The 12,760-nt window shown below is 40.6% G+C and overlaps 1 protein-coding gene across 1 annotated transcript in view; it reads right to left on the minus strand.

Annotated features, from left to right (window-relative positions):
- LOC140716663 (uncharacterized) overlaps positions 1-7,868 on the minus strand; it is an 80,994-nt gene extending 73,126 nt beyond the window's left edge. The window contains exon 1 of the mRNA XM_073029485.1: positions 7,508-7,868. Coding sequence (XP_072885586.1) covers positions 7,508-7,523 — 16 coding nt within the window. The 5' untranslated portion in view covers positions 7,524-7,868. The remainder of the gene's footprint in view (positions 1-7,507) is intronic.
- Positions 7,869-12,760: the final 4,892 nt, after the last annotated feature.

Raw genomic sequence — 12,760 nt, forward strand, 5'->3', positions numbered from 1 at the left:
ATCAATCTGAATTCCCTCAGGATTATAACACCATGGGTGATTTTCTTGGGAAATTGAATTTTCCAAAATTATCATCCGATGATCTTTCAATATTAGATACTCCGATTACGGATGCAGAAATTAAAGGGGTTATTTCCTCAATGAATTCTGGGAAAGCACCAGGTCCAGATGGGTATACAGTAGAATTTTTAAAATGTTTTTCCGCTACTCTCTCTCCTTGGTTATGCAAGGTTTTTGAAGAAGCAATTAGATTGGGGAATTTGCCACAATCTTTTTATAGAGCTTCCATTTCTTTAATACTGAAGAAAGATAAAGACCCTACTGACTGTGCATCTTATAGACCAATATCTTTATTGAATGTGGACTCCAAGATCTTTTCCAAGTTACTGGCTTCTAGGTTGGAGAAGGTATAACCCCAAATTATTTCGGAAGATCAAACTGGTTTTATCAAAAATCGTTATTCTTTTTTCAATGTTAGGAGATTATTGAATATTGTTTATACTCCTTCACATAGCACTTCAGAATGTGTTATTTCATTAGATGCGGAGAAAGCATTTGATAGAGTAGAATGGCCTTACTTATTTTATGTGTTGGAGAAGTTTAATTTTAGTCCGACATTCATTTCTTGGATCAAACTGATTTATCACACTCCACTAGCCTCAGTGTTTACTAATAATCAAAGATCTCCCTTCTTTCATTTATTTCGGGGCACTAGACAAGGTTGTCCTCTTAGCCCATTACTATTTAACATTGCTTTAGAACCTTTGGCAATTGCCATCAGAGAATCACAGGATATTTCGGGTATTAATCGTGGGACAGATATTCATAAGGTATCTTTGTATGCAGATGATTTATTATTATTTATTTCTAACCCTGAGAAATCTATTCCAGCTGTTCTATCATTGTTGGCTCAATTTAGTGAGTTTTCTGGGTATAAGTTAAATCTTAATAAGAGTGAATTGTTTCCTTTGAATAGACAGGTCCCAAGTTATGGTAACTTACCTTTTAAATTAGTTAATGACTCTTTTATTTACTTAGGGATTAAAATTACAAAAAACCATAAGGAATTATTTAGGTTTAATTTTTTACCCTTAATTGATCAGATTAAAGGCTTGTTTACTAAGTGGTCACCTTTATCTTTATCTCTGATAGGTAGGATTAATGCTATTAAGATGGTTATTTTACCTAAGTTTTTATACATTTTTCAAGCGGTACCAATTTTTATTCCGAAATCCTTTTTTACTAATGTTGATTCAAAAATTTCCTCATACATATGGCAGAATAAAAATCCCAGGATAGGTAAAATATACTTACAGAAGACAAAGAAGGAAGGTGGGTTGGCATTACCTAATTTCAGATTTTATTATTGGGCAGTTAATATTAGATATTTGTTATGTTGGTTGAAAGATTGGGATGGTCCTTTTGGTCCTCATTGGGTGAGTTTAGAAATTAAATCGGTACCAGGTTATGCCCTGGGTTCTATTTTAGGGACTTCTCTCCCTTTTGTTCTTTCTAAATTGCCGAAACAAATTGACAACCCGATAGTTAAATATACCTTACATATATGGTTCCAATTTCGGAAATTTTTCGGGTTGACTCATTTCGTTTTAAATAGTCCTATTGTATCTAATTGTTTTTTCCATCCTTCAATTATAGATCAAGCTTTTTTGGCTTGGAAAACTAAGGGTTTATTAAGATTTTCTGATTTATTTTCGGACAATTGTTTTATGTCTTTTGAGCAATTATCTAATAAATTTAATTTGCCTAGATTTCATTTTTTTAGATATTTACAGGTTAGGCATTTTTTAAGTACGGTACTTCCTTCGTTTCCAAATTTTGTGTCTTCAGATATTTTGGAGAGTTTGTTCGAATTAAACCCCTTTCAAAAAAGGCTTATATCAAAACTTTATAATATAATTATGATGACACGTTCAGAGCCCCTTGACAAGACCAAAAATGATTGGGAAAGAGAGCTTAATCTTATTATTCCTATTGAGAATTGGGATAGAATTCTTCAATTAGTTAATACATCATCTATATGTGCCAAACATTCATTAATACAATTTAAGGTCGTACATAGGGCCCATATGTCTAAGGATAAATTAGCTAATTTTTATTCTTATATAAACCCTACTTGTGATAGATGTCAATTTGAAATTGCGTCTTTAACTCATATGTTTTGGTCTTGTCCCATTTTGAAAAAATATTGGAAAGATATTTTTGATATTATTTCTGCGGTATTGAACATCGATTTACAACCCCATCCTATTACCGCAATTTTTGGTTTACCGATGAAGGACTCAATTCATTTATCTCCTTCCGCCTGTCGAATGATTGCATTTCTCACTTTGATGGCGAGAAGATCTATTTTGTTGAATTGGAAGGAAATTAATCCTCCCACTGTATTTCATTGGCTTTCTCAAACTATGTTATGTCTAAATTTAGAAAAAATTAGAAGTGATGTATTCGATACTTCTATTAAATTTGAAAAGTTATGGAAACCATTTATTCAATATTTTCATATGATGTAATATGACCCTGTTCCAAGCTTATTGGATTTTCCAGCCTTAATTTTATTTATGTTGAGAGGATCGGAGTTGACGACACTGATGATTATGTACTCTTGTGAGATAATACAAACAGCCCTTTTTTTTTCTTTCTTTTTTCTTTTTTCTTGTTTTGTTTTTTCTTTTCTTATTAGTTATTAGATTATTAGATTAGTTTTTTTGCATAATTTTTTTTTCTTTTTTCTTTTTTATACATATTATGATATACCCAGGTTTGCCTTGTTTATTTGTATATTGTATCGTTTATGATTTGGGAATACTCATTTATAATGTAATCATTGCTTATGTACTCTTTAATGTTCAGTTGAAATGTGTATGTTTGTAATCCCATTATCTATGTATCAATTTTGTTTTGTTGATACTAATAACAATAATAAAAAGATTAAAAAAGAAAGGAAGTCAGTGACCAGTGGTGTTCTAGAAACATAGAAAGCCTACAGCACAATACAGGCCCTTCGGTCCACAAAGCTGTACCGAACATGTCCTTACCTTAGAATTTACCTAGGGTTACCCATAGCCCTCTATTTTTCTAAGCTCCACATAACTATCCAGAAATCTCTTAAAAGACCCCATTGTATCCGCCTCCACCACCGTCGCCAGCAGCCCATTCCATGCACTCACCACTCTCTGTATAAAAAATTTACCCGACATTTTCTCTGTACCTACTTTCTAGCACCCTAAAACTGTGCCCTGTCGTGTTAGTCATGTCAGCCCTGGGAAAAATCCTCTGACTATCCAAACGATCAATGCCTCTCATCATCTTATACACCTCTATCAGGTCACCTATCATCCTCCGTCTCTCCAAGGAGAAAAGGCCAAGTTCACTCAATCTATTCTCATAAGGCATGCTCCCCAATCCAGGCAACATCCTTGTAAATCTCCTCTGCACCCTTTCTATGGTTTCCACATCCTTCCTGTAGCGAGGCGACCAGAACTGAGCACAGTACTCCAAGTGGGTTCTGACCAGGGTCCTATATAGCTGCAACATTACCTCTCAGATCCTAAACTCAATCCCACGATTGATGAAGGCTAATGCACCGTATGCCTTCTTATCCACAGTCAACCAGCGCAGCAGTTTTGAGTGACCTATGGACTCAGACCCCAAGATCCCTCTGATGCTCCACACTTCCAAGAGTCTTACCATTAATATTATATTCTGCCATCCTATTTGACCTACCAAAATGAACCACCTCACACTTACCTGGGTTGAACTCCATCTGCCATTTGTCAGCCCAGTTTTGCATCCCATCATGTGAAGTGTATAAGATGAGAGGCATTGATCATGTGGATAACCAGAGACCAAGCTATTCCAACATCACAACCCTTCAGCAAATGAGTAGGGAAGTGAAGACAGCCCCAACTGGCTTCCATTTGTACACAGCGCTGCCATCAAAAATATTTTTAATCAAAATAAAGTTTATTCATTTAAAAAACTGCCATCAAAATGATGACTAAGCACCAGAGGCAGTTTAATGAATAAGTCACAAAAGTTTCTCTGAAAGATACCCAGTCTAGCCCTTCAGCTGCATCCATGTCTTAATGTGCAGGGATGGTGGCTGGGTAACTGATAAAGGATTTCTTCCTGCAAAAGAAAACACACCTCCATTCCTCGCCCTTAAGCACCTGATCTCATCTAAAAATAGAACGCACAAACAGAACAAACCAATAATGATCATGCTGGGCCGAACTGCTTGCTGTATCTCCCACCCCGCGCATTTCAACCGGACTGGGGCATACCTGCGTTTGGCCTTGAATATGCAGCGCTCCGTTTCACGTTTAAATGTGTGTCGGCACCATTAAACACAATGTGCACGGACGACAGCAGCAGCAAGAGAGGTAGCAAAAACAAATTCATCACTGAACCGCAGTTGCTCCCAATAACAGGTTCTGCATCCGAACGCTCCTGCAGCCATGCAGGAACTGATCTCGTGATCTTGCTCACCTGACTTAATGGCAGCTGGAGTCCGACGTAAGTTGCACTACCGCCACCAACTGGACTGGAGTGTGGTACAGAGAGTTGGGAAATAAAACCCTACTGGCGCTTTATCAAATGAAAACTAAATTACTCCAAAAAACCCTACAGATTTTAAATAATGAAAGACATTATTGTGAATTAAATTCGCTTCCATAACTTAGTAAAGTTTTTAAATGAAAAAGCTAGTAGTGCAGCCTGCATTGGCTTTCTTTCAACCTTATATGCTTCACATTGTAAAATAATATGTTCAACTGTTTCATAATGATGACAAGACCTACACACCCCAGAGCAGTGTTCTCCAACAAGATACAAGGAATAATTAAGCATAGTATGCCCAATTCTAAGTCGAGTCAATATAATTCCTTCCCTTCTTGTCTTACCCCCTTCTCCCATCAACCCAACAGTTTCATGTATTCTGTAAAGGTATCTCCCTTTATGCCCATTATCCCACATCTTGCCATAATCCCCTCATTCTTATCCCCACCAATCCCTTAGCTTCTGATTTGCTAAGTGGAAGGTCTATATCCACAGATGAACTTTTAACAGCTGTTTTGGTCAAACAATCAACCAGCTCATTCCCCTCAGCATCTCTATGTGCAAGGACCCATAAAAAGAGCACAAGTACATCAATACTTTGGATGTGTAATAAAGTTTGTTGTGCTTTGTGGTAAACTATGTATACCTGTCTGGACATGCCCCTCTGCTGACTGCTCCTGTGGCTCCTCCCACAGACCCCTGTATAAAGGGGGACTGCTCCTCCCTCAGTCTGCAGGATGTCATATCGTGGTCTCTTGCTGCTAATAAAAGCCTATCGTTCACCTCCTGTCTCCGAGAGTTATTGATGGTGCATCATGCTTCCAGCAGTAAATCTGACCTACTGCTAGAATGGCCTGTTTTAAGACTAATCAAAACTGAAAAAGAATCTGAACAAATTATAAATTTGCAGACAGATTTCCTCCACCCACTGTAAGCCCAAAATGATGGCAACCAGTTCTGCTGTATACACTGATAAATAGTCAGTAAGACTATTTATTGTTACAGATTCAAAAAACCGCCACACTGACATTCCCTTTTAAATTACCTTTTGATCCATCAGTAAAAATGATTAACATAACACAAAAATTTTCCTTATCATACTGATGAACCAACAGACTCTCAGGCATATCAGGGTCCTTGGATTTCATTAAATCATGCAACCTAAAAGCAACTAAAGCCATTGGAAAAAATCACGGGTGGGTTAACAAAAAAGCTACAGTGGGATAAATTACAAAATCCAACAAACCCATATTCCTAGCGAGATAAGAACCCAGCCATCCCAATCTAAAACCACTCTTCTTGTGATGTTCCCAACAGTCTTCCAACTCACTTTTAACAGGGTGATCATTCCTCTGCCCCCCAAGCTAACCCAACCTCAACCCAACTTCAACCTCTTAGCTCTTCTAACAACTCTTCAACAACTTCTAACCCCTTAGGGTAATTGACCCATTTTAACCAATAAAGCTGAAACAGGAGATGAACTTACTGCACCACAACACAATGAGCTTGTATCACACCCAAACATTTTAAATTTGAAAATAACACTGATCCATAAGCCACACAGCCATAATCAAGTACCCAATATATACAGCAAACAGGGATTTTTGTGTAGTACTCCAAGAATACCCACATAGACACCTAAGGATATTTAATGTTTCTGTATATTTATCAATTATTTTACTGATATGGTGCTTCTACGTCAGCTTATTATCCAGCCACATGCCAAGAAATCTCACCACTGACACAGCTTCAAGAGTTTGACCATATAATTTCAGATTAAGTGCATGTCTATTGATCCTCTTTGTAAAACATATAACTTGTTTTAGCTACTGAAAATTTAACCCCCATCTATTTACCTCTGTTCGACCTCATTAATTGCTAATTGTATCCTGCATACAGTTAAATTGAGTTTTTTCCTCTGACATATAAAGCTCCATCACCTGCAAAAAGTGATTTACCCACCCCAGTACCTATCTCAAAGAAAGTATCATTAATCATAGTGTTAAACAATAAAGGGCTACAAATACTGCCTCGTGGAGTCCCATTCCCTATCTCATAGAAACCCGAATATACCTTTCCTACCCATACCTCATAGACTGTCCAAATAAAAAGGTGGGTTAAAAAATTATATAGCCTTCCTCTCATTCCTAAATTCCATAATTTATACCCTCTCTCTATAACATATCATATGCTTTTTCTACATCAAAGAATACTTACTCTACCTGTGCTTTCCTAGTATCATCTTCCAAACATAAAACTGAATCAATATCATTCTACCCTTCCAAAAACCGCTCTGATAAAACGGTATCTAACATCTATTTTCCAAAATATAATTCAATCGCTCTATAATCATAAATTTAAACAAATGGTACGTTAATGATGTTGGTCTATAACTATCATGTGACGGGACTGACAGGAGGTGTTTCAATTTCTCCCGCGTCAAACGTCAAGACGTATCACGCAGACTTGACTGGGGGGCGGGGCGGGGGAGTGGGTTAGTTGTTGATGAACGTGTTATGGTCCTTTGTTCAAACATGCGGCGGTCAGCTCGCTGCATCGTTCACAGTTTATGTGGACAGTGAGGAGGACCGGCGGTTGGGTCCGATCTCGGGCTCGGTCTCCAGCGGCGGAACAGATTTGTTCGCTATTTCCGCGTGTGGTCAGGAGGCAGCACTGACCTTCCCGCCACCTCTACCGGGGTCTCGGCACCGCAGTGACTCGGTGTGTCCCCAACCCGCCTCCTCCTCTCCCAGGGTCTTTACACTGACCCTTTCTGTTGCCTGTTAACACAAACAAGTAGACCTGAACATTTAGTACAAACGGACTGGGATATGCGCTATGCTACCGAATTCCCCTTGGGATTATGATGGTCCCGGTCCCAAGGGAAGGGACAGAGGATGTGGCGCCTGGTCTCGCGTCAGAACCATACCTGCAGCTGCTTGCATCCCGTTGCAAGCACACACACCGAGCAAGCGGCGACTGAATGTCAGCGTACGACTTCCCGCAGTCCTCGGGGTGAGGTGTCCCGGAGCCTCTCCACGCCGCCGGTCTCGTCTTCACACAGAGACATGCTACCCGGCCGGAGCATCTCTGTCCGTCTTCCACACTGGGGTGAGCCCGGGCCGGGAAACCCGACCGGTCTGCTCCCCCATACAAATGCCGCCTGACCCACCAGCTTCCGTTTTTGGCCTGTGTCCGAAGCTCTGCAAAATTGGGGTCCTCGGACACTGGACCCGTTGGAGTTGGGCACATACAACTGGCGACGGCCCCTCGCCGCCGGGGGCGGGGGGTGAGCGGCAATGCTGCTGGTGGCGATAGCGCTGGTGTTCTGGGCACTTTACACAGCGAGTAGGTGGAGAAGTCAATGCCGCCTAAACCGGAGGAAGTTTTCTGTCGGAGTTTCCGGGTGGGTTAATGTTCGGTCTCGGCGAAAAACCGATTACTGTAAGGGGAGGTGTTTACCTCCCGTGGGAATGAACAAAGAGGGAGGGTTAAGCATCAGACTGAAACTGAATAGGGTGGTCGATTTAGCCTTGGTGGCAAACTGAACAGTTCAGAATTAGAGTGAAACTGGATACATAATGAAACTTACTTTGCTTTATGAAAAGGGAACAGGATCTTTAAATGCTTAATCAAGAATTGGCCATAGTGCGTCTACTTTGGGGTCAGCTATTCATCAACCTAGGATGCCTTGTGATTAAAACTTAATCCCCTCCTGGCTGAGAGGGTGAGACTCCCGGCTTTCCCTGTAAGTAGAATGGAAAGGATCCACGAATACTCGATTGGACAGGATGCGTGGTATCAGGAATACGTAAAGGGTTTGCTAAAAGAGAGAAAAAATACTTTCGCGCTTGTTCAGTCTGGGACTTGCAACCAACGAGCCTAACCATATAACAATTACAATACAGCACGGAAACAGGCCATCTCGGCCCTTCTACTCCGTGCTGAACGCTTACTCTCACCTAGTCCCACTGACCCGCACTCAGCCCATAACCCTCCATTCCTTTCCTGTCCATATACCTACCCAATTTTACTTTAAATAACAATATCGAACCTGCTTCTACCACTTCTACTGGAAGCTCGTTCCACACAGCTACCACTCGCTGAGTAAAGAAGTTCCGCCTCGTGTTACCCCTTAATTTTTGCCCCCTAAGTCTCAACTCATGTCCTCTTGTTTAAATCTCCCCTACTCTCAATGGAAAAAGCCTATCCACGTCAACTCTATCTATCCCCCTCATAATTTTAAATACCTCTATCAAGTCCCCCCCTCAACCTTCTACACTCCAAAGAATAAAGACCTAACTTGTTCAACCTTTCTCTGTAACTTAGGTGCTGAAACCCAGGTAACATTCTAGTAAATATCCTCTGTACTCTCTCTATTTTGTTGACACCTTTCCTATAATTTGGTGACCAGAACTGTACACAATATTCCAAACTTGGCCTCACCAATGCCTTGTACAATTTTAACATTACATCCCAACTTCTATACTCAATGCTCTGATTTATAAAGGCCAGCATACCAAAAGTTTTCTTCACCACCCTATCCACATGAGATTTCACCTTCAGGGAACTATGCACCATTATTCCTAGATCACTCTGTTCTACTGCATTCCTCAATGCCCTACCATTTACCATGTGTGTCCTATTTTGATTAGTCTTACCAAAATGTAGCACCTCACACTTAAAAGCATTAAACTCCATCTGTCATCTTTCAGCCCACTCTTCTAACTGGGCTAAATCTCTCTGCAAGCTTTGAAAACCTACTTCATTATCCTCAACGCCACCTATCTTAGTATCATCTGCATACTTACTAATCCAATTTACTACCTCATCATCCAGATCATTAATGTATATGACAAACAACATTGGACCCAGTACAGATCCCTGAGGCACAACACTAGTCATCAGCCTCCAACCTGACAAACAGTTATCCACCACTACTCTCTGGCATCTCCCATCCAGCCACTGTTGAATCCATTTTACTACTTCAATATTAATACCTAACGATTGAACCTTCCCTATGGAACCTTGTCAAAGGCCTTACTGAAGTCCATATAGACAACATCCACTGCTTTACCCTCGTCAACTTTCCTAGTAATCTCTTCAAAAAGTTCAATAAGATTTGTCAGACATGACCTTCCACACACAGCTCGATGTTGACTGTTCCTAATCAGACCCTGTCTATCCAGATAATTATATATACCATCTCTAAGAATACTTTCCATTAACTTACTGAAATTTCTACACTTACTTCCCTCAAGGTCCTAGGGATATCCTGTCAGGACCCGAAGATTTATCCACTTTTATATTCCTTAAACATGCCAGTACTTCCTCATCTTTAATCATCATGGTTTCCATAACTTCCCTACTTGTTTCCCTTCCCTTACACAATTCAATATCCTTCTCCTTAGTGAATACTGAAGAAAAGAAATTGTTCAAAATCTCCCCCATCTCTTTTGGCTCCACACATAGCTGTCCATTCTGATTCTCTAAGGGACCAATTTTATCCCTCACTATCCTTTTGGTATTAATATAACTGTTGAAACCCTTTGGATTTATTTTCACCCTACTTGCCAAATCAAACTCATATCTTCTTTTAGCTTTTCTAATTTCTTTCTTAATATTCTTTTTACATTCTTCACATTCCTCGAGCACCTCATTTACTCCATGCTGCCTATATTTATGGTAGATATCTCTTTTTTCCAATATCCCTTGAAAACCATGGCTCTCTCAAACTTTTAACCTTTCCTTTCAACCTAACAGGAACATAAAGATTCTGAACCCTCAAAATTTCACCTTTAAATTACCTCTATTTCTCTATTACATCCGTCCCATAAAACAAATTCTCCCAATCCACTCCTTCTAAATCCTTTCGCAGCTCCTCAAAGTTAGCCTTTCTTCAATCAAAAATCTCAATCCTGGGTCCAGACCTATCCTTCTCCATAATTATATTGAAACTAATGGCATTGAGATCACTTGACCCGAAGTGCTCCCCAACACATACCTCCGTCAGCTGACCTATCTCATTCTCTAACAAGAGATCTAACACTGCCCCTTCTCTAGTTGGTACCTCTATGTATTGCTGCAAAAAACTACCCTGCACATTTTACAAACTCCAAACCATCCATCCCTTTTATAGTATGGGCTTCCCAGTCTATATGTGGAAAATTAAAATCTCCCACAATCACAACCCTGTGCTTACTACAAATATCTATCTCCTTACAAATTTGCTCCTCCAATTCTCGCTCCCCATTAGGTTGTCTATAATACACCCCTATAAGTGTTACTACACCTTTCTCATTCCTCAATTCCACCCAAATAGTCTCCCTAGTGATGAAGACCATGGAGCGGCTGATAATACAGAATCTGAGGCCACAAACCAGGCACGCCCGGGATCCGCTTCAGTTTGCGTATAAGGAGAAGGTGGGAGTGGAGGATGCTATCACGTATTTGCTGCACAAATCACTCTCTCACCTAGATGGGGTCAGTTGTGCTGTGAGGATTACATTCCTTGACTTCTCTATTGCCTTTAACACCATCCAGCCCAAGATCTTAAAGCACAAACTAACGGAGATGGGAGTAGACTCTCACATGGTGGATTGGATAGTGGACTACTTGACAGATAGACCTCAGTATATGCGGTTGGGAGACTATAGGTCTGACACAGTGGTCAGCAGCACAGGAGCGCCACAGGGAACCGTACTCTCTCCGGTCCTGTTCACCCTGTACACATCAGACTTCCAATATAACTCGGAGTCCTGCCATGTGTAGAAGTTCGCTGATGACACGGCCATAGTGGGGTGTGTCAGGAATGGACAGGAGGAGGAGTATAGGAAACTGATACAGGACTTTGTGATATGGTGCAACTCAAACTACCTGCGTCTCAATATCACCAAGACCAAGGAGATGGTGGTGGACTTTAGGAGATCTAGGCCTCATATGGAGCCAGTGATCATTAATGGAGAATGTGTGGAGCAGGTCAAGACCTACAAGTACCTGGGAGTACAGTTAGACGAGAAGCTAGACTGGACTGCCAACACAGATGCCTTATGCAGGAAGGCACAGAGTCGACTGTACTTCCTTAGAAGGTTGGCGTCATTCAATGTCTGCAGTGAGATGCTGAAGATGTTCTATAGGTCAGTTGTTGAGAGCGCCCTCTTCTTTGTGGTGGCGTGTTGGGGAGGAAGCATTAAGCAGAAGGACGCCTCACGTCTTAATAAGCTGGTAAGGAAGGCGGGCTCTGTCGTGGGCAAAGTACTGGAGAGTTTAACATCGGTAGCTGAGCGAAGGGCGCTGAGTAGGCTACGGTCAATTATGGAAAACCCTGAACATCCTCTACATAGCACCATCCAGAGACAGAGAAGCAGTTTCAGCGACAGGTTACTGTCGATGCAATGCTCCTCAGACAGGATGAAGAGGTCAATACTCCCCAATGCCATTAGGCTTTACAATTCAACTGCCAGGACTTAAGAACTTTTTTTTTAAAGCTATTATTAATGCTTTTTGAGTTAGTGATTTAGATGCATATCATATTATTACTGAGTTAAGTATTGTATGTAATGAGTTTTTGCTACAACAAGTGTATGGGACATTGGAAAAAATGTTGAATTTCCCCATGGGGATGAATAAAGTATCTATCTATCTATCTATCTATTAAGATAGTGCAGATCAACATGTGGCTGAAGACATGGTGCAGGAGGGAGGGCTTCAGATTTATAGACAATTGGGCAGTTTTCCAGGGAAGGTGGGACCTGTTCCGGCGGGACGGTTTACATCTGAACTGGAGGGGGACAAATATTCTTGCAGGTAGGTTTGCTAGAGAGGCTCCAGTGGATTTAAACTAAATACAAGGGGGGAGGGGAACCAGAGTGTAGGGACAGATGTATGGGAGAAGGAAGAAAAAGAAGACAGTAAAGTTGTTTGCACCGTTGGTGATAAACAGAGAGTAAGAGGTGGAGAATGTCTTAAATGCATTTATTTTAATGCTAAGAGCATTGTAAGAAAGGTGGATGAGCTTAGAGCATGGATTGATACCTGGAAATACGATGTTGTAGCTATTAGTGAAACATGGTTACAGCAGGGTTGTGATTGGCAACTAAATATTCCTGGATTTCGTTGCTTCAGGTGTTATAGAATCGTAGGGACAAGAGGGGAAGGTGTTGCATTGCTTGTCAGAGAAAAT

Source organism: Hemitrygon akajei, chromosome 2, assembly GCF_048418815.1.
Source record: "Hemitrygon akajei chromosome 2, sHemAka1.3, whole genome shotgun sequence".
Taxonomy (NCBI): Eukaryota; Metazoa; Chordata; class Chondrichthyes; order Myliobatiformes; family Dasyatidae; genus Hemitrygon; species Hemitrygon akajei.